The 23,755-nt window shown below is 41.7% G+C and overlaps 1 protein-coding gene across 1 annotated transcript in view; it reads right to left on the bottom strand.

Moving 5' to 3' along the window:
• The window catches only part of PRE (prolyl endopeptidase), a 134,730-nt gene that overhangs the window by 38,366 nt on the left and 72,609 nt on the right, over positions 1-23,755 (bottom strand). The window contains exons 9-10 of the mRNA XM_011736419.3: positions 21,698-21,895; positions 16,173-16,276 (exon numbers count right to left, since the gene is read on the bottom strand). Coding sequence (XP_011734721.1) covers positions 16,173-16,276; positions 21,698-21,895 — 302 coding nt within the window. The remainder of the gene's footprint in view (positions 1-16,172; positions 16,277-21,697; positions 21,896-23,755) is intronic.

Here is a 23,755-nt window from a genome sequence, read left to right as displayed (position 1 = left end):
CCCTGCAGGTAGAAAAATCACCGGCTTTGAGTACAGAAGTGGCCATCCAGATTCACTGCACAAGGGGCAGAGGTCTTGGGCTACCATTTCCAAAACAGATCTGTGAATATTCTTCTGAATTTGAGTTAGAAGGTGGCTGGTGCCAGTGTTGGCATGAATGCCAATCCCTGAATACGATCCTGAGAGAAGTCAACCAGAGATAAGATGACAAAAGCAAAAGAGTAAATAAAGTTTTATTTTATTTCTGAATATATTTCAAGTGGGGGTTCAAGCTGCCACATGGTGACCAACATTAGGACTTAAATAAAAATCTAAGTGTGTGTCTATACAGGCACACCTCATAGATACCGTAGTTCAGGTCCATGCCACTATAATAGAGCAAGTACCACAAAAGAAGAAAGTCACACCCACTTCTGGTTTCCCAGTACATATAAAAGCTGTTTACACTAGTGTACAAAGCAATAGCATTATGTCTTTTAAAAAAAGTACCCACCTTAATTTAAAAATACTTTATTGACATAAAATGCTAATGATCATCTGGGTCTTCAGTGAGTTGTGATCTTTTTTCTGGCGGAGGCGGGTCTTGCCTCAATGTTGATGACTGCTGATGACTGGGATGGTGGTTGCTGAAGGATGCGGTTGCTGTGGCAAATTTCTTAAAACAACAATGAAGTTCGCCACACTGGTTGACTCTTCCTTTCATGAAAGACTTCTGCAACATGCAATGCTGTTTGACAGCATTTGCCCACAGTAGAATTTCTTTCAAAACTGGAGTCAAGCTTCTCAAGCCCTGCCACTGATTTATCAACAAAGTTTATGGAATATTCTAAATTCTTTGTTGTCATTTCAACAATGTTCACAGCATCTCCAGCAGGAATAGATGCCATCTCAAGAAACCAATTTCTTTGCTCATTCACAAGAAGGCAACTCCTCATCCATTCAAGTTTGATCATTAGATTGCAGTTCAGTCACATCTTCATACTCTACTTCTAATTCTAGATCTCTTGCTATTTCCACATCTGCAGTGACTTCCTCCATTGAGGTCCTGAATCCCTCAAAGTCATCCCTGAAGGTTGAAATCAACTTGTTCCAAACTCATGTTAATGTTGGTATTTTGACCTCCTCCCACAAATCACAAATGTTCCTCATGGCATCTAGAATAGTGAATCCTTTCCAGAAGGGTTTCAATTTACTCTGCCCAGATCCATCCATTTGTAAGGCATCTAGAGCCTTACAAATGTAGTCAAAATTACTGCTTCATCCATGGGCTGCAGAACGGATATTGTGTTAGCAGGCATAAACACAACATTAATCTCTTTGTACAGCTCCATCAGAGCTCTTGGCGTTGTCAATGAGCAGTAATATTTGGAAAGGAATTGTTCTAAGCAGTAGGTCTCAACAGTGGGCTTAACAGATTCAGTAAACCACTGTAAACAGATGTGCTGCCATCCAGGCCATTTCTAGAGCACAGGAAGAGTGAATTTAGCACAATTCTTCTTCTTCTTTTTTTTTTCATTTCTGTTTAAGAGACAAAGTCTTGCTCTGTTACCCAGGCTGGAGTGCAGTGGTGCCATCATGGCTCACTGCAGCCTTGAACCCCTGAGCTCAAGTGATCTTCCTGTCTCAGCCTCTTGAGAAGCTAGGATTACAGGCACATGCCACCATGCCTGGCTAATTTTTAATTTTTTTGTAGAGAAATTTTGTATGGGATCCCACAGGCTCATCTTGAGCTCCTGGCCCGAGAGTTCCTACTGCCTTGGTCTCCTAAAGCACTGGGATGATAGGCATGAGTCACTGTGCCCAGCTAATTTAGCACAATTCTTAAGGGCCCTAGGATTTTAACAATGGTAAATGTGCGCTAGCTTCAACTTAAAATCACCAGCTGCATTAGCCCCTAATAGAATCAACCCGTCCTTTGAAACTTTGAAGCCAGGCAGACTTCTCTTTAGTTATGAAAGTCCTAGATGGCATCTTCTTCCAACAGAAAGCTGTTCTGCCTATTGAAAATGTTTTAGGGCAGCCACCTTCAGCAATTATTTTAGCTAGATCTTCAGGATAACGTGCTGCAGCTTCTACATCAGCACTTGCTGCTTCACCTTGAACTTTTATGTTATGCAGATGGCTTCCTTCCTCAAACTTCATGAACCAACCTCTGCTAGTTCCCTAACGTTCTTCTGCAGCTTCCTCATGTCTTTCAGTCTTCACAGAACTGAAGAGAGTTAGGGCTTTGCTATGGATTAGGCCTTGGCTTAAGGGAAGGTTGCAGCTGGTTTCATCTTCTATCCAGACCACTCAAACTTTCTCCATATCAGCAATAAGGCTGTTTTGCTTTCTTACCATTCATGTGTTCACTGGCATAGCACTTTTTATTTCTTTCAAGAACTTTTCCTTTGCATTCACAAGTTGGCTGTTTGGTGCAAGAGGCACCTATAGTTTTTGGCCTATCTTGGCTTTTGACATACCTTCCTCATTAAGCATAACAATTTCTAGCTTTTGATTTAAAGTGAGAGATGTTCATGTTTTCCTTACATTTAAACATTTGGAGGCCACTGTAGGGTTATTATTTGGCCTAATTTTAACATGATTGTCTCAGGGAACAGGGAGGTCTGAGGAGAGGGAGAGAGATGAGGGTATAGCCAACGGGCGGAGCAGTCAAAACACACACAGCATTTTTCAATTAAATTCACCACCTTCTATGAGCGCATTCGTGATGCCCCAAAACAGTGACAAGAGTCACATCAAAGCTCATTGATTATAGATCATAACAGATGTAACAATGAAAAAGCTTGAAACATTGTGAGAATTATCAAAACGTACAGACATGAACTGAGCGCATGCTGTTGGGAAAGTGGTGGTAACAGACTTGCTCAACACAAGGTTGCTTCAAACCTTCAGTTTTTAAAAAATGAGGAATCTGCAAAGTACAATACAATAAAGCAAAATACAATGAGGTATGCCTGTATGACATAAATAAACTAATGAAAAAGCAGTACAATCTCCATTAACATGTAACAAGGAGACTAGAAGTGAACATTAACATTCACTATAAAATATTTAAAATTATTTATAAAACAAGTCATTAAATAAATCATATTTACAAGTCATAAAAATACAAATTTGTGGTCCCTCATTATCTCCCCTTTTACACTGAGTATTGTTATCTAACAGGGTCTATAAGGATCTACAAAGTAATCACAAGATACTTACATGGTGTAGAAACTATACTTTTTAGAGGTAAGAAAGCTTAGGGATTTAGAGGCCATTTAGTCTAATAATTAATTAATTTATTTATTAATTTATTTATTTTATTTTATTTTTTTTTTAGAGATAGGGCCTCACCGGGGTGCAGTGGCACAATCATAGCTCACTGTAACCTTGAACTCCTGGGCTGAAATGATCATCCTGCCTCAGCCTCCCAGGTGGCTAGTACTACAGTTGTATACCACCGTGCCTGGCTAATTAAAAAAAAAAATTTTTTTTTTTTGTAGAAATGGAGTCTTGGTATGTTACCCAGGCTAGTCTTGGACTTTTGGTCTCAAGTGATCTTCCTGCACCAGCCTCTCAAAGTTCTGGGATTTCAGGTATAAGGCACTGTGCCTGGCTAGTATGTTTGTTTAAGAGGTGAAAACAAAAACCCTGAGCTACAGAGAGAATAACTTATCTTGATAACAAAATGTGCAGGATTAACACAGATCTAGAGTTCTAAGTTCCAGTCTTGGCTCTGTCAGTTGTTAACAGTTTAACCTCTGTTAATACACTTACACTGATAATTTTAGTTTCCTTGTCTGTAAAATAAGAGGGCTCTATGAGATTAACTCTAACGTACATGCAGTTGGAAGGCATACAACTTGTCCTGAGGCCAGAATCACATTAGTGGAAAAACATACCCCCTAGGAAAAAGCAAAGGAGGCAGCTATGAAATTAGGGACCTGATTACCTTTCTATAGGTGGGTTCGTGCCATGCTTCCATTCCAAACAGCAGGTGCAAAGGATGGACTGTGTCCACATCCTGCTCAGGGACCGTGTAGGAGGGCAGTTGGGAGTTGGGTCATCCCAGGCAAGACGCTGACTTAGCAGAGAATCAAACACCTGGAAAGTCATCTGGACACTAGCTCACGCAGCTTCCTCACCATGCCAGGCAATCCCTCAGAGTCCATCCTAATGCCCAAATATTCCCATACGCTTGCATCACGCTTCATGTTCTAGAAACAGTATTAAATTTCTTTCTTCATGGGAGGAGTGCCTCCTGAACAGGTGCTTCTGTCTTTGTAGTGTGTGATTTCTGCTGTCAACAATTCTAATATCTGAAAATTCTATTTTTTAGGAGCTTTCATTTTTCCAACCCTGATCCTGAGATTTAGGTACCTGGCCACCAGATGGCATTTGGGTGCCCTGATCTCAGGGTCTACACCGAAAAGCTCTTGCTGAGGGTCTTTTTTGCATTGTGTGGCAGACTGCTAGTTGTCCCCCAATACCTATCTATTCCTCTTGTTTCCTTGATAAAAAGGCCCTAATTTTTAGCTGGCCACATTTTTTTTTTCTGGGAATAAAACTACATCTCAAGCCTCTGCAACCGAGTGTACGTTTTCACCAATAAGACATAAGCAGATAGAATGCACGTCACCTCCTAACAAACATCTTTATAAGCCAGCTGACACACACCCATTCACCATATCATAGATTACGTAGTCTCAGGTTGCTGCAAAGTAATGTCCTCTTTTAGACACAGGAGAGAATTTATGTAGAGTGGAGTAGAGACTGCAGCAACTACAGACTTTGGCCATATAACTTACTTCTCTATTATAAGACAGCAAGAAAACAGACTTATCTTCCAGAATCACACAGCTGGTATCCAGAGGAGGAGAAAGGGACACGAGTACGTACACTCTGAATATGAATATTATGCTCTCAATCTAGAATGCCTGCACGATGCGTGAAATTCTAATGTAACATATGTCACCGTGAAGCATAATATCACAAATAACACAAACGCTCAGGTACTAGATCGTCAAGAACAGCTGATACCAATTCAAGCAGTTTCCTAATCGTATGAAAGCAGTGACCTCTTGAAAAGCTGCTTTTTGAAAATGCTGCCCCATTCGCCCTTCACTAAACCGTTCTGAAAATTTCTGACCTGTACCCAATCACACGAACACGCTGCTGTGGGAAGACACTGCCACCCGTTCAACAGTCAGCTCACCAAGGATGTGGATGAGGCAACACTCAAAAGCTGTATGTGTCATGAACTCGGCGCAGAAGTTAATGAGTATTAAAACACTAATTAATGTTCTGAGAATATGTTCTTTGAATGGCAAAGCCTATATGCTAGTAAGCACCAATCAGCTATAACTAAGATTAGAAAAATCTGAATTAAAGGGAAAAAAAAAATCCCACTCCCTCCACCCCAAGGCATGTTGGTAAAGCCAAAGAATCTTCTTACTTTAGCATTTTGGCTCGGCTGCAAAGCAAACCGCCTTAGGCATGTTATTGATGTTTCATATGTACTATAGCAGGTAATCCCCAGAAAAGCCAAATTCCTATTAAGTATAAGAGAACAACAGTAAAGATAATAAAATCAGTGTTAACTACTTATAAAATCTTGATTATTTTTCCTTGGTATTAAGTTTGCTCCCCTTCTTAAAATATGAGTACTTGGATTTTCTTGATTTATACTGATTTTTATAAAATGTAGACACTTGTTAATGGAGTTGACTCAGGGTATAGACTCAGTTAAGTGTTCTTTTCAGGTCTATAAATTTTGTCTTTCATTTGGAAAGAAAAGCCAATCTCTAGCTGGCTTAACAAAGATGAAACAGTGAGGAATCAAAGTGTATTTCTGCTACATTACATTCCTTTGTGACACCACGTTCAACCACAGTACACTATTTCATCCACAGAGAAGTGCCCCAGGCAACCATTGCACAGGGTACTGAGGGTAGGATTATTATTTTCTTGAATTTACTGTAACAAAAAGGCAGAAGCAATCTTTGAACAAAGGACAGTGGTAAAACTGTTCAGGAATCTCAGTGGGGAACTGGACATTATAAAAACACCCATTCCCTCAAAGCCCTGCCTAACTTCCACTCCTCCTGTGAAGGCTTCCTCCTTTATCCCAGCCAGGATGGCCTGTGACCACCACAGCACCGACCGAAGCCTGTGCCTTTCCCCGACCACTGTGATAACATCCTTGGGTTCTTCGATCTTTTCAGATCTGTATGTTTCAACTTTCCAGTCAGACTGTAAATTTCCCAGGGGCAGTGCTTATGTCTGGAATTTCTTTGTATTCAAACAGTACCTGGTGTTGCATATCATACTATGAATATTTATTGATAGGCTACATTTAAATCCCATTTCCCTGTGACTTCACTTTGTTTAAAATGAAACATATTGCTGATTGTAAATGTAGACAGATTTTTCAGGTAAATTCACTTACCACCAAATCTGTTTTACAAATATAATTTCTATGTTCAGTATTTCGACTTATTTTTAAAAGACAATGGCACACAAGTTCTAATCAATATTACATGGTTGTGTCATTTACAATAAAAAGCAGGAAAAAGATGAATCAATTGCAGATTTGATAAACCTATTTAAAACTTAATTCTTATAACTGTGTTCCAGATTGGAAGATAAACTGACAGTGTTTCTAGGATCAGATTTTCAAAATTGTATTTCTGGTACAGATCAATTTTCTACCCACAGCTATAATCAGGAATGGATAAAGGTTATATAGACAGCAGCTCTGTTTGTGTCTGTCTGTAAAATATGACACCAGATCACTCACCTTCCCAGTCGAGATGCTCAGGGTCTTGAAGGAATGTGTTAACAGATCACACAAAGAGGAGCACTCTGTGGCTCATTTAGCCATGTTTATTTGGCCCTTCTCCTTCTCCTGGCTGGTCTATTTTATCAGCTACACCACCAGGTAGGCAGCACCATTAAAAGAGATTCTTGGTCACAGTGTTGACTAACCATGCAGAGTAATCTGTGCTGCAGTATTCACATCCAAATGATAATATGCCTTACAGAATGAATGAAGAAATGACAGACAGCCTGGGACATACTCTTTTCAAGTCACCTATGGGGTAAATATAAACCCCAGGGTCAAGTGGAATCAAAAGTAACATTATCCTAAAGTAACTGAAAATGAAAATAAAGTGTAATAGAATCAAAAATGTGGCTTCTATTACGCACCATTAGAATGCTTTCCATTCATCCACAAATCTCTCTCCAGAGTCTGCTTTTTACAGTGGTAGGTCATTGTTGGCAACACTGCCAAGAGCCTGATCAAAATGTGAGAACATCTGTCACGCTCTCATTGCATGTCAAAGCTCTGCTGCATACATACACTTGAATCTAAACCACTGCAAAACAGATTTTAAGCCATACAAGTCAATGCTGTTGTGACAATGCTGTTGTGACGTCATATTGTGTTTCAAAGGCACCTTTTACACAATGAAAGAATTCTATTTTAATAACAGTACAACATGTACGAGGTACATAATCAGTAGATAAAAGATCTATTGGCATTATACATAGGGCAAAGTTGCATTTTCTAAATATGGAAACGAAGAGCAACACATTAAAATCTGTACTGTCCAGTTACTGTTTAAATATTTACCATGAGTCTTTTTATTCCTCATATTACAGCAGTACAAAAATTGTAAGTATTTAAGAGGCTCAATGCCAGGAAGTTTTCTTTGGGAAGTGGAGATCCAGGTACAGGGAAATTCTGGGAGTGTTCCATTGCCACAGGCACCTGGGGGTGCCTAAGTGCATGTTCTACTCGGTTTAACCTGGACATTCCAGGCTGCTATGCATGCGGCTGGTAGATTTGTATTCCACAGAGGCACTTGCTTAGCTGTCATGTTTTATCTTTTCATTTGTAAATGAAAACAATACTTTTTTAGGTGGTAACTAGCTTGTCATCTATAAAGAATATTACCATTATTAGAACAGAAAAAAAAAAACAATCGAATAGGGGAAACACTCCAATCATACTAAGTGGTAAGAGGTATTTCTGGGGTGGTTCCAAGATGACCACATAGGAACAGCTACAGTCTATGGCTCCCAGCGTGAGCGATGCAGAAGACGGGTGATTTCTACATTTCCAACTGAGGTACTGGGTTCATCTCACTGGGGCTTGTTAGACAGTGGGGGCAGGACAGTGAGTGCAGCCAACCGAGCGTGAGCCGAAGCAGGGCGAGGCATCGCCTCACCTGGGAAGCACAAGGGGTCAGGGAATTCCCTTTCCTAGCCAAGGGAAGCGGCGACAGATGGCACCTGGAAAATCAGGTCACTCCCACTCTTAATACTGCGCTTCTCCAAAGGTCTTAGCAAATGGCACACCAGAAGATTATATCCTGTGCCTGGCTCAGAGGGTCCCACGTCCATGGAGTCTTGCTCACAGAGCCTCGCTCATTGCTGGCACAGCAGTCTGAGATCTAACTACAAGGCGGCACTGAGGCTTGGGGAGGGGCACCTGCCATTGCTGTGGCTTCAGCAGGTAAACAAAGCACCAGAAAGCTCGACCTGGTGGAGGCAGCACAAGGAGGCCTGCCTGCCTCTGTAGACTCCACCTCTGGGGACAGGGCACAGCCAAACAAAAGGCAGCAGAAACCACTGCAGACTTAAATGTCCCTGTCTGACAGCTTTGAAGAGAGTAGTGGTTCTCCCAGCACAGAGTCTGATATCTGAGAACACACAGACTGCCTCCTAAAATGGGTCCCTGACCCCCGAGTAGCCTAACTAGGAGGCACCTCCCAGTAGGGGCAGACTGACACCTCACACGGCCAGGTACCCCCTCTGAGACGAAGCTTCCAGAGGAACAATCAGGCAGCAACATTTGCTGTTCAACAATATTCACTCTTCTGCAGCCTCCACTGCTGATACTCAGGCAAACAGGGTCTGGAGTGGACCTCCAGCAAACTCCAACAGACCTGCAGCTGAGGCTCCTGACTCTTAGAAGGAAAACTCACAAACAGGAAGGACATCCACACCAAAACCCCACCTGTAAGTCACCATCATCAAAGACCAAAGGTAGATAAAACCACAAAGATGGGGAAAAAACAGAGAAGAAAAGCTGAAAATTCTAAAAATCAGAGGCCTCTCCCCCTCCAAAGGAACGCAGCTCCTCACCAGCAACGGAACAAAGCTGGATGGAGAATGACTTTAATGAGTTGAGAGAAGAAGGCTTCAGACGATCAAACTTCTCCGAGCTAAAGGAGGAAGTTTGAACCCACCGCAAAGAAGCTAAAAAACTTGAAAAAAGATTAGACGAATGGCTAACTAGAATAACCAGTGTAGAGAAGTCCTAAAGTGATGTGATGGAGCTGAAAAGCATGGCACGAGAACTAGAACAAATGCACAAGCTTCAGTAGCCAATTTGATCACCTAGGAGAACGGGTATCAGTGATTGAGTATCAAATGAATGAAAGGAAGCAAGAAGAGAAGTTCAGAGAAAAAAGGTACAAAGAAACGAATAAAACCTCCAAGAAACACGGGACTATGTGAAAAGACAAAATCTACGTCTGACTGGTCTACCTGAAGGTGATGGGGGGGAAAGGAACCAAGTTAGAAAACACTCTGCAGGATATTATCCAGGAGAACTTCCCCAACCTAGCAAGGCAGGCCAACATTCAAATTCAGGAAATACAGAGAATGCCACAAAGACACTCCTCAAGAAGAGCAACTCCAAGACACATAACTGTCAGATTCACCAAAGTTGAAATGAAGGAAAAAATTTTGGGGGCAGCCAGAGAGAAAGGTCAGGTTACACACAAAGGGAAGCCCATCAGACTAACAGCAGATCTCTCGGCAGAAACTCTCCGAGCCAGAAGACAGTGGGGGCCAATAGTCAACATTCTAAAAGAAAAGAATTTTCAACTCAGAATGTCATATCCAGCCAAACTAAGTTTCATAAGTGAAAGAGAAATAAAATCCTTTACAGACAAGCAAATGCTGCGAGATTTTGTCACCACCAAGCCTGCCCTACAAGAGCTCCTGAATGAAGCACTAAACATGGAAAGGAACAACCAGTACCAGCCACTGCAAAAACATGCCAAATGTAAAGACCATTGATGCTAGGAAGAAACTGCATCAACTAATAAGCAAAATGACCAGCTAACATCATGATGACAGGATCAAATTCACACATAACAGAATTAACCTTAAATGTAAATGGGCTAAATGCTCCAATTAAATGACAAAGACTGGCAAACTGGAAAAAGAGTCAAGACCCATCAGTGTGCTGTATTCAGGAGACCCTTCTCACATGCAGAGACACACATAGGCTCAAAATAAAGGGATGGAGGAAGATCTACCAAGAAAATGGAAAGCAGAAAAAGGCAGGGGTTGCAATCCTAGTCTCTGATAAGACAGACTTTAAACCATCAAAGATCAAAAGAGACAAAGAAGGCCATTACATAATGGTAAAGGGATCAATTCAACAAGAAGAGCTAACTATCCTAAATATATATGCACCCAATACAGGAGCACCCAGATTCATAAAGCAAGTCCTTACAGACTTACAAACAGACTCAGACTCCCACACAATAATAATGGGAGACTTTAACACCCCACTGTCAACATTAGACAGATCGATGAGACAGAAGGTTAACAAGGATATCGAGGAATTGAACTCAGCTCTGCACCAAGTGGACCTAATAGACATCTACAGAACTCTCCACCCCAAATCAACAGAATATACATTCTTCTCAGCACCACATTGCACGTATTCCAAAGTTGACCACATAGTTGGAAGTAAAGCACTCCTCAGCAAATGTAAAAGAACAGAAATTATAACAAACTGTCTCTCAGACCACAGTGCAATCAAACTAGAACTCAGGACTAAGAAACTCACTCAAAACCACTCAACTACATGGAAACTGAACAACCTGCTCCTGAATGACTCCTGGGTACATAACAAAAGGAAGAAATAAAGATGTTCTTTGAAACCAATGAGAACAAAGACACAACGTACCAGAATCTTTGGGACACATTTAAAGCAGTGTGAAGACGGAAATTTATAGCACTAAATGCCCACAAGAGAAAGCAGGAAAGATCTAAAATTGACACCCTAACATCACAATTGAAAGAACTACAGAAGCAAGAGCACACACATTCAAAAGCTAGCAGAAGGCAAGAAATAACTAAGATCAGAGCAGAACTGAAGGAGATAGAGACACAAAAAACCCTTCAAAAAATTCAATGAATCCAGAGCTGATTTTTTGAGAACAAAATTGATACACGGCTAGTAATACTAATACAGAAGAAGAGAGAGAAGAATTAAATAGATGCAATAAAAAATGATAAAGGGGATATCACTACTGATCCCACAGAAATATAAACTAACATCAGAGAATAGTATAGTATAAACACCTTTATGCGAATAAACCAGAAAATCTAGACGAAATGGATAAATTCCTGGACACATACATCCTCCCAAGACTAAACCAGGAAGAACTTGAATCCCTGAATAGACCAATAACAGGCTCTGAAATTGAGGCAATAATTAATAGCCTACCAACCAAAAAAAGTCCAGGACCAGACAGACTCACAGATGAATTCTACCAGAGGTACAAGGAGGAGCTGGTACCATTCCTTCTGAAACTATTCGAAACAATAGAAAAAGAGGGAATCCTCCCTAACTCATTTTATGAGGTCAGCATCATCCTGATACCAAAGCCTGGCAGAGACACAACAAAAAAAGATAATTTTAAACCAATATCCCTGATGAACATCGATGCAAAAATCATCAATAAAATACTGGCAAACCGAATCCAGCAGCACATCAAAAAGTTTATTCACCATGATCAAGTGGGCTTCATCCCTGGGATGCAAGGCTGGTTCAACATAGGCAAATCAATAAATGTAATCCAGCATATAAACAGAACCAAAGACAAAAACCACACGATTATCTCAAATGATGCAGAAAAGGCCTTTGACAAAATTCAACAGCCCTTCATGCTAAAAACTCTCAATAAATTCGGTATTGATGGGATGTATCTCAAAATAATAAGAGCTATTTATGACAAACCCACAGCCAATATCATAGTGAATGGGCAAAAACTGGAAGCATTCCCTTTGAAAACTGGCACAAGACAGGGATGCCCTCTCTCTCCACTCCTATTCAACATAGTGTTAGAAGTTCTGGCCAGCGCAGTCAGGCAGGAGAAAGAAATAAAGGGTATTCAATGAGGAAAAGAGGAAGTCAAATTGTCCCTGTTTGCAGATGACATGATTGTATATTTAGAAAACCCCATCGTCTCAGCACAAAACCTCCTTAAGCTGATAAGCAACTTCACCAAAGTCTCAGGATACAAAATCAATGTGCAAAAATCACAAGCATTCTTATACACCAATAACAGACAAACAGAGAGCCAAATCATGAGTGAACTCCCATTCACAATTGCTTCAAAGAGAATAAAATACCTAGGAATCCAACTTACAAGGGATGTAAAGGACCTCTTCAAGGAGAACTACAAACCACTGCTCAATGAAATAAAACACGACACAAACAAATGGAAGAACATTCCATGCTCATGGATAGGAAGAATCAGTATCGTCAAAATGGCCATACTGCCCAAGGTAATTTATAGATTCAATGCCATCCCCATCAAGCTACCAATGACTTTCTTCACAGAATTGGAAAAAACTACTTTAAAGTTCATATGGAACTAAAAAAGAGCTCGCATTACTAAGACAATCCTAAGCCAAAAGAACAAAGCTGGAGGCATCACGCTACCTGACTTCAAACTATACTACAAGGCTACAGTAACCGAAACAGCATGGTACTGGTACCAAAACAGAGATATAGACCAATGGAACAGAACAGAGCCCTCAGAAATAATACCACACATCTACAGCCATCTGATCTTTGACAAATCTGACAAAAACAAGAAATGGGGAAAAGATTCCCTATTTAATAAATGGTGCTGGGAAAACTGGCTAGCCATATGTAGAAAGCTGAAACTGGATCCCTTCCTTACACCTTACACAAAAATTAATTCAAGATGGATTAAAGACTTAAATGTTAGACCTAAAACCATAAAAACCCTAGAAGAAAACCTAGGCAACACCATTGAGGACATAGGCATGGGCAAGGACTTCATGTCTAAAACACCAAAAGCAATGGCAACAAAAGCCAAAATTGACAAATGGAATCTAATTAAACTAAAGAGCTTCTGCACAGCAAAAGGAACTACCATCAGAGTGAAACTACAGAATGGGAGAAAATTTTTGCCATCTCCTCATCTGACAAAAGGGCTAATATCCAGAATCTACAAAGAACTCAAATTTACAAGAAAAAAACAACCCCATCAAAAAGTGGGCAAAGGATATGAACAGATACTTCTCAAAAGAAGACATTTATGCAGCCAACAGACACATGAAAAAATGCTCATCATCACTCGCCATCAGAGAAATGCAAATCAAAACCACAATACCATCTCACACCAGTTAGAATGGCGATCATTAAAAAATCAGGAAACAGGTGCTGGAGAGGATGTGGAGAAACAGGAACACTTACACTCTTGGTGGGACTGTAAACTAGTTCAACCATTGTGGAAGACAGTGTGTCGATTCCTCAGGGATCTAGAACTAGAAATACCATTTGATTCAGCCATCCCATTACGGGGTATATACCCAAAGGATTATAAATCATGCTGCTATAAAGACACATGCACATGTATGTTTACTGCAGCACTATTCACAATAGCAAAGACTTGTAACCAACCCAAATATCCATCAATGATAGGCTGGATTAACAAAATGTGGCACATATACACCATGGAACACTATGCAGTCATTAAAAAAGGATGAGTTCATGTCCTTTATAGGGACATGGATGAAGCTGGAAACCATCATTCTCAGCAAACTATCGCAAGGACAAAAAACCAAACACTGCATGTTCTCACTCATAGGTGGGAATTGAACAATGAGAACACTTGCACACAGGAAGGGGAACATCACACACCGGGGCCTCTCGTGGGGCGGGGCGCGGAGGGATAGCATTAGGAGATATACCTAATGTAAATGATGAGTTGATGGGTGCAGCACACCAACATGGCACATGTATACATATGTAACCAACCTGCATGTTCTGCACATGTGCTCTAGAACTTAACCTATTTAAAAAAAAAAAAAAAAAAAAAAAAAAAAAAAGAGGTGTTTCCCTGGAAGAAGCATCCTCCCTGGCAGCTATCATTATTATAGGGGTCCTTCCCTTCCCCACACTCCAAAGGCAGTTATACACTTGGGTATTAAATGTTTGTGGGAAGTGGAAAAAAGAAGAAAACCGTGTCTTGTTTTACACAGAGCTGAGCCCCCTCATAGGCATGAGAAGATCAGGATCTCTCTTGGGCAACCCTACCCCATCCTACCTAGGGCAGCTGAGACTGTGCTCTTGAGAGCAGAGGAGAGAACACTTGCTGGGTGCTGCCTGGGTGTCCCTGGCATTCCTGTTAGGAGAGGCACACCTATCCTTGCTGGGGATACCCAGGCAAGGACCAGAACTAGGCCTTGAAAAGACCAAATGTCATAGCTGATAGGGACACATTTTCTACAAATTAGAGAAAAGAAAAAACAGCAAAGAATGCCAGACTAAAAGTGAACTGATGTTAAAAGATTGATATAGGATGAGGGTGAAGATATAGGATAAGGGTGAATTTATGAACCGTGAAAATACCAGACAGGGGCTACAGGCCCCTACAGGATATCGCCCCAGGCAATGGCTCACTGTGAAAACAAAACTAACAAGAAGCCAAACAAACAGGAAACTAAAAGTCTGTTATATTTAGTTCTAATGTTGATTGAAAAAAATAGATTATATTCTACTGCCAGTTCTTTAATATACCTTCTCTGTTAATAATCCCACAGGAATCCTAAAAAACAGATACTATCAATCTCTACTCTACAGTTGAAAAAACTGGCAGAAAGGTTAAATGACTTGCCCCAGGTGGATTTCAGGCCTGTCTGACAGAGCTTCTTGACCCTGTACATCTTCTTGGCCCTGTTTGTCTATCAAGAATGTTGTGCTTTTAAATGCTATTTACATAGATGAAGATTCTGCAAACTTTTTCTTCAAGGGCAAATATTAAGTATTTTAGGCCTTCTGGACCATAGAGTTTCTGCTGCAACCACTCTAAGTACTAAAGCAACCACAGGCGGTATGTAAACAAACGGGCATGTGTTCTCCAATAAAACAGAAGGCCAGTGTGCCAAATGCTGATATAGAACAGGGGCTGACAAATCATAGTTCTACACCAAATCCAGCCCACCACCTGTTTTTGTAAACAAAGCTTTATTCATGATCTAGATGTAGCCTATCATCTAGAGCATTTCTAGCCAACTGAAGGGTAATTCACCAAGCTATAATAATGCCCTAGTTTCACAGAAACATGGTGGGGAACATCCAGAGCTCTTTGTTCTAATCTTTCTTCACAAATAATGTTCTGATTCCTAATCTGTGACCTGTGTGGTCCAGCCCTCCAGGTGGGAGGGCCTTGATAAACACCTGGTGCCCTACTGGTGACCTCTCATTGCAAAGGAACAGAGACATTCTTCATCATCATCAATCAACCAGTGATTCAGTTTCTGGAAGACTCAGTACCCTTGGGGAGCTGAAAAAACAAAAAAGGAGATTCTTAACCTGAAAAGATGGTGGCCAAAGACGAAGCTTGTGGTGACATGACAATTAATTAATTTATGCATTCGAATGTTTGTCTACTCTGTGCCATGCAGAAATGCACATGAACTTCAGACTAAAAACACTGACTCACAGCACTTAAGTCAATACTTTACATACAGCAAATCCCCATGTTATTTACAACGCCAAAAGACCTGAGCTAGAACACAACCCATAATCAAGCAAGCAGACCGACACAGACAGAAATGTTGCAATAGGAGCCCCAGTACAAAGAACTCCAGCTTCCTGTCCAAGAGTAGCAGCCATAGGAGCAGAACCTGCAGGCTAGGGGAGGGCAGGGACTACGCCAGCTCACTGCTGAATCCTGAGTGCCTGGCTCAATGACCGTCAACAGTGGGGGCTCCAAAATACTTGTCTGTATTACCATGAATTGCCTCCACCGCTTCTGATAAGCTGCAGTGTGAATGGCCCAGCCTGAAAGTCAGACTTCCTAACTCTCACATTAATGAGATCTTATTCTCCATACCTGGACTGTCTGGTAATCAGAAGCATCAATTCCTTTTACGGTCACCTCTCGGAAAACTCTTGGCTCCAGTTCCTCTTTGGTAAGATCACAGTGATAAATGATACCTAAAAAGTAGAAGAAGGCTTGGTTTAGTCTACGGGACTCACTAGATAGATGCAAAGGGGGCAAGGATCACAAACCACAACCAAATGCCAGTAATAGCAAGAGAGGACTATTTGTCAGGGACTTGGTTAATCCCCACCACAGTCGAAGGCTCACTGCAGACAAGTGCTTAGAACAGAATCTGGCATGAGGGGTGCTATGTAAGTGTTCATCCTCATCATCACCATCTCATGCAGCCTTCTTTTTTACAACACTAGTAAGTGTATACATTTTAGAAGATTCGAATATGAGAAAAGGTGAGAAACCTAATTGCGGAAATTTAACTGGTCTTCCCCAAGCTGGGTCACTTAGGAATTCAGGTAAAAAAAAAAGTGGTAGACTTCATCTAGCGCCATTTGACCTGGGAGGTCACTGACAAAAACCTCAAGTGATTTGCCCAGGGTCAAGAGCCAGTCAGGGGTCTCTTGACAAACACTCTGGGGCTCCTGCTACCTGACACCTACCTCTCTGTGGACACTCATGTGGACAGCAATCACGGACCAAAGATGATCAGTAGGAATTACAAAATTGCCTTTCCAATTTGGATGATCCCAGTAATTGTGCACAACACAAAATGACTACTATACATACTAAGAATTCCAGCTTACGAAACACTAATTAAACATTTCCCGAATTTAATGCTACTACTTACTTTCTTCTTTTTTTTTTTTTTTTGAGACGGAGTCTGGCTCTGTCGCCCAGGCTGGAGTGCAGTGGCCGGATCTCAGCTCACTGCAAGCTCCGCCTCCCGGGTTTACGCCATTCTCCTGCCTCAGCCTCCCGAGTAGCTGGGACTACAGGCGCCCGCCACCTCGCCCGGCTAGTTTTTTGTATTTTTTTAGTAGAGATGGGGTTTCACCGTGTTAGCCAGGATGGTCTCGATCTCCTGACCTCGTGATCCACCTGTCTCGGCCTCCCAAAGTGCTGGGATTACAGGCTTGAGCCACCGCGCCCGGCCAATGCTACTACTTTCTAACATTTAAGAACGAAATCAAAGAAATAATAAGACAAGTCATTAATGTTTGAAAACAATGACACTGCTATGGTTTATAAAACAGAACTAGTCATCCACAGAGTGGCTGGTGTGGAAATAGCACCTCCCCACATAATACTTTAAACATATGCTGTCAAGTCTATGAAAAATCGATTTAGTGATCCCATCAGTACTTGCTGGAAAACCAAAAACCAAACAGTACTCCCACAGGGCACATTTAAATGGAATAATCATTATTAAAATGTCAGTCCTTTCTTCTCGACTCCTCTGGGTATGCACTTCACTAACAGCTGGGAAACAATACGCTGCCCCCGACTGGAAAGGAGTAATACATTCAGATCAGTGAGCAGCACAGCCGCCAATCCTTATGAATGTTGTCTCAATTCTCATGATTACAGACAAACTGTTTTAAGGTGACCATAACAGGGTATACGATTAACACTGAGAGTAAGATGTATAACATGACTCAAGTATTGATTTTCTTAGTTTAAGTTACGCTTGGATATTTGTTAGAATATACCTTTATATATACTTCCAGTTGCATTCTGTGAGCATGCATTCTAATTTACCAGATATACTGAACATTGCACTTGCCTAAATCAATGTAATCTTGAGGGTAAAAGGCTATCTCTTGTGGTATGTTTTAATTTTTAAGAGCTTCTTGGAGTACCTGGTGCCCCCCACAAACACAAAAAGCATGTGAATCTTTGAAAAAAAGGACAAATCAACAACAACAACAACAACAACAACAACAACGACAGCGTACAGACCAAGCATGTGCCATTTGAGCACCTGCCTCACCCTGGCATCACCATGACCTGTAGTACAGCAAATGACAACGGCCTAGGGAGCCAAAATTCCCAGCTCTGCAAGTTGCTAGCTCAGTGACCTGAGACAAGGCTCCAAAGTACTAGAATGCAAGTTCTGTAGTGAAAGACAATGAGTAGGAAATAGACTCTAAATGCCTGTTTATCTAGAAAGGTGAGACATCAAATCTAACCGCAGAATGAAATAAATATGCAACAGGGGCTGGTTACTGTTCACGGAAAGAGTTTCAAATGCCCGACCTCCCTATTCTTCTGTCCTGTGCACCAGAAGTGGTGCCTTGAAGGAGGCTGTGTTAAACCTGGAGGTATTGGCACTTAACATATTTTATCGATACTTTCTAATTACAGATCCATCTAGGTTAGCCCCTTGCATATTCACAGCATAATGTGAATCCCTATAATCTGATGATGCTTTGTGTCCCATCTGATTTGGCTCACAGAGGATAAGAACAAGGAAGGTGGGGTTTGAAGAAAACATCCTAGAATGATAAACCAGAGTTGGTCAGGTGATCGCTAGGAAATAAATTTCAAAGTTTAAGTCTGAAAAAAGAGAACTGAACTATGGAAGTCCCTTAAGGCCAGAGGAGGTATCTGGACTTGAGAAGGAGGCAGGGAGATCAGCTGGTATGTTCCCAGTGTAATCTGAAATAAATGTAAGGAGAAGCAGGAGTAGTCAGGAGAAAGAGACAGCTCTAGGAGAAGCCATCAAAACAAGAATCAGGGGATCCGAAAAGTCACGTATGTAAAAAGGCGGCACACTTTGTAACCCACAGAGATTTTGTTTTAACTGATTTTAGGTTGGGTTTTAACATTATTAAAAGAACAAAAAAAAAACCCAAGTCTCAAAAAGTTTAGACTTTCACTGATAATCCCTGAAAGGCTTTTCTATGATTTGTCACCCCTGACTCCCAGAGCCATGCATATAGGACTGCTCTCCAAGATTATTACAACACACAGGTCTGGAGCTCACCCTAGGCAACTCTCCAAGGTTCCACAAGTACAGAGTTCACAGGTTCAACCACTAAGTGGTTTGAACCACAGGGAATAAGTGCACTGTGCTCTAAGCTGCTACGGCTGCCTGTTTTCTTCCAAATGGGACTCAAGGTGCCAAAGTAAGTCATAAGTGGCTTGGGCTCAAGATGTGTTTTCACCATGTACCTCCAAGGAAAACAAAGTCAGCTGGTGTGCACCTGCCAGAGGTACCAAATGTCTGCAGCAGGAAGCTGGAGCTGCAGTTATTTGTGACCCTGGGGCTTTCCATATAATTGAGTGCCTCTGCTCTTTACTGTAGTAGTGAACAGCTAGCCTTCAGATACCAGTGCAAGACTACTTGTGAGCTGATGTGTATATACACACACTGACAATCCACGCTTTCATGAGATCTAATCTAATTATCTGATGGCTGTTTTTGCATTTGGTCTCACAAGATCTGAGTGTGGAAGCCCCTTTCTCTGGTTTTAGAAATCAAATTGCATTTGGGAGAGAAAAGAGAAAAATGGAGGCAAAACTAGTAAAACGAGACAGACAAAGCTTGGTCAGAAAATTAAAGCTTGGTCAGAAAATGCCTGGCAGTACAGAACGAGGAACACACTTCTCTTTTCAAATTTCACAGCCACAGTCACGGATAATATTTCATTGCTTGGCACAGAACCCAACATTTTACACTTGGACAATAAGCCCTTTCTTCCCCAGGTAATGATGAGCTTGTTCCTGACATAAATGGTCACATGCGGTCACTGAAGGAGGTTTACAGGCCTTTGGGGACTCCAGCTTTTATTAAGAGCAGGTGAGTCACCCTCACTGCCCTCCTCATTGTCCTTTATCCATTTAAACTGTTTAAGATACAAAATTTTCCAAAGTAAAACTTCTGTACCCCGTGTAAATTTGAGGAAATAAACTGTGGGTACTGCAGCAGTGGGTTAAGAATGGCTATCTAGAAGAAATGATTTTCCTCATCTGTCCACTGGCTGCTGCTGTACTCCAGGTTCTAGGGGGAAGAGGGAATGGGGGAGGTGCAGGACACCCTGAAGTCGAATTCTTGAACGGTCGCTTCCTGGCTTCTGGCCCTTGCACGGTTTCCACATTCTTGTGGGTGCTTTTCCTAGTTTCTCTTGATCCACTGCAAGGTGCTTGGGAAAGTAAAGCCTGCTAGGTTTTCAAGGTATACTATCAGACCTATTTACAGAACATTATTCTTTTGGTTTTAATAACCCTGACAGAAACCTGCCACCACAATAAGATTCCTTATGGATTGCCTGCTCTGTGACTCAGAGGCTCAAAATAAAAGTGCCGAGACATCACTGTCAACTGGCCAAATCCCAAGAGGCGGTCGGGGCCACTTGAGCACCTGCCTTGCTCTCCCCTAAGACTGCTTTTTTTGTCTAATGACCAAACGACTGCAAAACTGAGTGGGACAAAAAGCACTTCGGAGGAGTTCAACATATGTGCATAAGGAAAGTGCAGACTTTTTTTTAGCCAGATTGCTTTTAGGACAGGGTCTGCCTGGTCAACTGCAAACTGCCAACTGAGCCAGACTCCTGGGACAAACCACAGTGTGTGTATGGCCATGATGCTACAAAAACAGTGCAGACGGATGGAATGGAGGAAAAAAACAAAACAAAGCAAACTGAAGGTGACCAATTTTTTTTTTTTTTTTTAAGTTAAAAAGAGAGCTATGTTTACTTTGGGGAAAATTAACTCACACCATAAAATGTAAAACCACAACTTACAAGTGTTTCCCTTACCTACTAGAACCAAATAACACACATTTTTTCATGATGTAAGACTATACTTTTAGAATTACATTTTATTTTGGTTTAACAACAGCAGAATTGATTCTCAGCTTATTCCAGAGAACTTTTTTTTTGTCAGATGTAGCTAAATATTTTACATTTTCATATCTGCACTGTGTTCTTGTGCATATAGACCAAAGACTGAATCAAACGTTGTATTCATTGGGACTAATTTTTTTTTTTTTTTTTTTTTTTGAGATGGAGTCTCGCTCTGTTGACAGGCTGGAGTGCAGTGGTGCAATCTTAGCTCACTGCAACCTTTGCCTCCCGGGTTCAAGCGATTCTCCTGCCTCGGCCTCCTGAGCAGCTGGGACTACAGGCACATGCCACCACGCCAGGCTAATTTTTGTATTTTTAGAAGAGACTGGGTTTCACCACGTGAAACCACCCTGGGTTTGCCCAGGATGGTCTCGATCTCTTGACCTTGCGATCCACCCGCCTCGGCCTCCCAAAGTGCTAGGATTATAGGAGTGAGCCACTATGCCTGGCCCATTGGTACTAATTTTTAATCAACCTAGAACGTTTAGCTGTTCCTGGCTCCAGAAGAACAGAGACTTGGAATATAAGATTAATGAGAGTGCCATTTTAGGCATTTACCTTTCCCTTTGTTCTGGGCATCTGTTCTAGCGTTTTATTCCCAGTAAGTAATTTTGGCTATAATACAGCATATGTGATTTTCAATAACATAGCATTATACTTCCATTTCCCCCAAAGAAACCCAAACACGAGTCTGATTTTTAAAGTGAACAGCAACAGTGAAAAAACACTTACCTGGAGATAAAAAGGAAGTAAACTGATAGAAGATTTCAGTGTCCTTCTTCTGACCGCTGTACCCCACGATGCTGCCGACCTCAAGCGGGAAGGTCTTAAGGAGAGCACCAGTAGTCAGGTCATGGAGCTGTAGAATGTTCTTGACATCATGGAGGTAGCATAAGACCAAGAAGTTGGACCTGACACAAGCTACCCATTCTGAAAGGATAAGAAGGAGAAAACACCTAATGCAATTTTAAAAATTAATGAAAACATATTTAATTGAGCAACAGTTCCAGAGCTACACATAGGACTATATGTAGCAATGAGACTTGCAACGTCACTTTTACTTTTTTTGGAGACAGGGTCTTGCTCTGTTGCCCAGGCTGGAGTGCAGTAGTGCAGTCTCAGCTCACTGCAACCTCTACCTCCCAGGTTCAAGGGATTTTTCTGCCTCAGCCTCCCAAGTGGCTGGGATTACAGATGTGTGCCACCACGCCTGGCTAATTTTCATATTTTTAGTAAACAGGGTTTCACTATCTAGTCCAAACTGGTCTTGAACTCCTGGCCTCAAGAGATCTGCCCGTCTCGACCTCCCAAAGTGTTGAGATTACAGGCGTTTACAGGCGTGAGCCACCGTGCCCAGCCTGATAATTGGTTTTAATTATTCATCTAGTTTTCAACACATTCCTTTAATAAATGACTATTTTATTTCCTCGGCCAAGGGCTTTTGATGACCTAGATAATGTCTGGAATAGTAACCCTGCCTTCCTATTTTGTGCCCATTATCATGCTATAGGAGCTATAAGGAGGAAAACAATAAAAGCCAAATCATGGTTCATGTCTGACAGGATTATTAGATAAAAATGTAATAAGCCCTTGTTATCCACCAGATTCCCTGCAAAGTGCTAGAGAGACAAGTAGTAAGATGAGGTCGATTCTGCTCGTGAGACAAAATCATATAAAAATGCAAGTAATAAACCATAAACAAGGGTAAGTGACTGGTTGGTTGAGGATCCAAAACAAATGACAGCCCTAAAGCAAGGGTTGAATTGAGTCTCAAGTACAGGAGTGTGGAGATGGAGGGGAAATGGGGGCTAGCAGGAAAAGCACAGCATCCTATGGGATGAGGTGCAGGAAGATAGGCGACTCCTGGCACGAAGGCCAGAGCCTGGAATGGGGAAAGGAACAGAAAGGACAGAAAGAAGACTGGTAAAGAGAACAAATGAGAGATCTGTTTTCAAGAGGAAGAGCTGTTCAGGTTAAGGCAGATGGAGATGCTGGTGGTGGCCTGATAGGCCATCCAGTGAGCCAGGTAGAGGGGAGTTTAGTTACCTGTGACTGTGGAGCCACTGTTTGAACACAAGGGCAACACAAAGATGGCATTAATCAAGGATGCATGTGTCTGACAGCTGAATGCAGAACAATGGAAGTCTACGGAGCGGAGAAGAGTAAGAGCACTATTGCAACAAGCCGGGGAGAACACCACATCAAGCGGGGGATCAAGTCTGGGCAGGAAAGAAAATAAATGAAAGGTACTTCCCAAGAAGAAGAGCCAGGGCTTGATGCCTGCAGGGATATGGAGAGTAAGGTAAAGAGTTCTCCTCAACTCCCAGGGCTGCAACTTGCAGTGACAGAGTTCAGTGACAGAGCTGGAAGAGTAGGAGTGAGAGGTGATGAGGAAAGGAGAAAACGAAGGGCAAGCACAGAGGTCTGCCTGAGGTAGGGCCAGGTCCCCCAGAGGGAGAGACACCGCAGCAAGTGGAAGCGAGGACAGGGCTACAGGTGACAGGCCACATGTGCTGAACAGACAAGCCTTTCTTGGGTTTCATGTGGTAGGGTGGGGTTCTTGACGCTGCTTATTTTGATAACCCAAGAAACTAGCAGTTCACGTTTTTAGGATGCTAGAATTTATCCACATGAAAAACAAGATGTTGGCCAGAGGGAACTCTGAGGGTCACCAGGCGCCTTGATCTTGGGCTGCTGAGATTACTACGGCAAGTTTTTTTTTCTCAAGTGAGAACATAAAGAAGAACTCATACAACCAAAAGTAATTTGCTCATTCTCCAATGCACTTTT

Source organism: Macaca nemestrina, chromosome 5, assembly GCF_043159975.1.
Source record: "Macaca nemestrina isolate mMacNem1 chromosome 5, mMacNem.hap1, whole genome shotgun sequence".
NCBI lineage: Eukaryota > Metazoa > Chordata > Mammalia > Primates > Cercopithecidae > Macaca > Macaca nemestrina.
The sequence above is the reverse complement of the archived record's forward strand: the minus strand, read 5'-3'. Positions and strand labels throughout refer to the sequence as shown.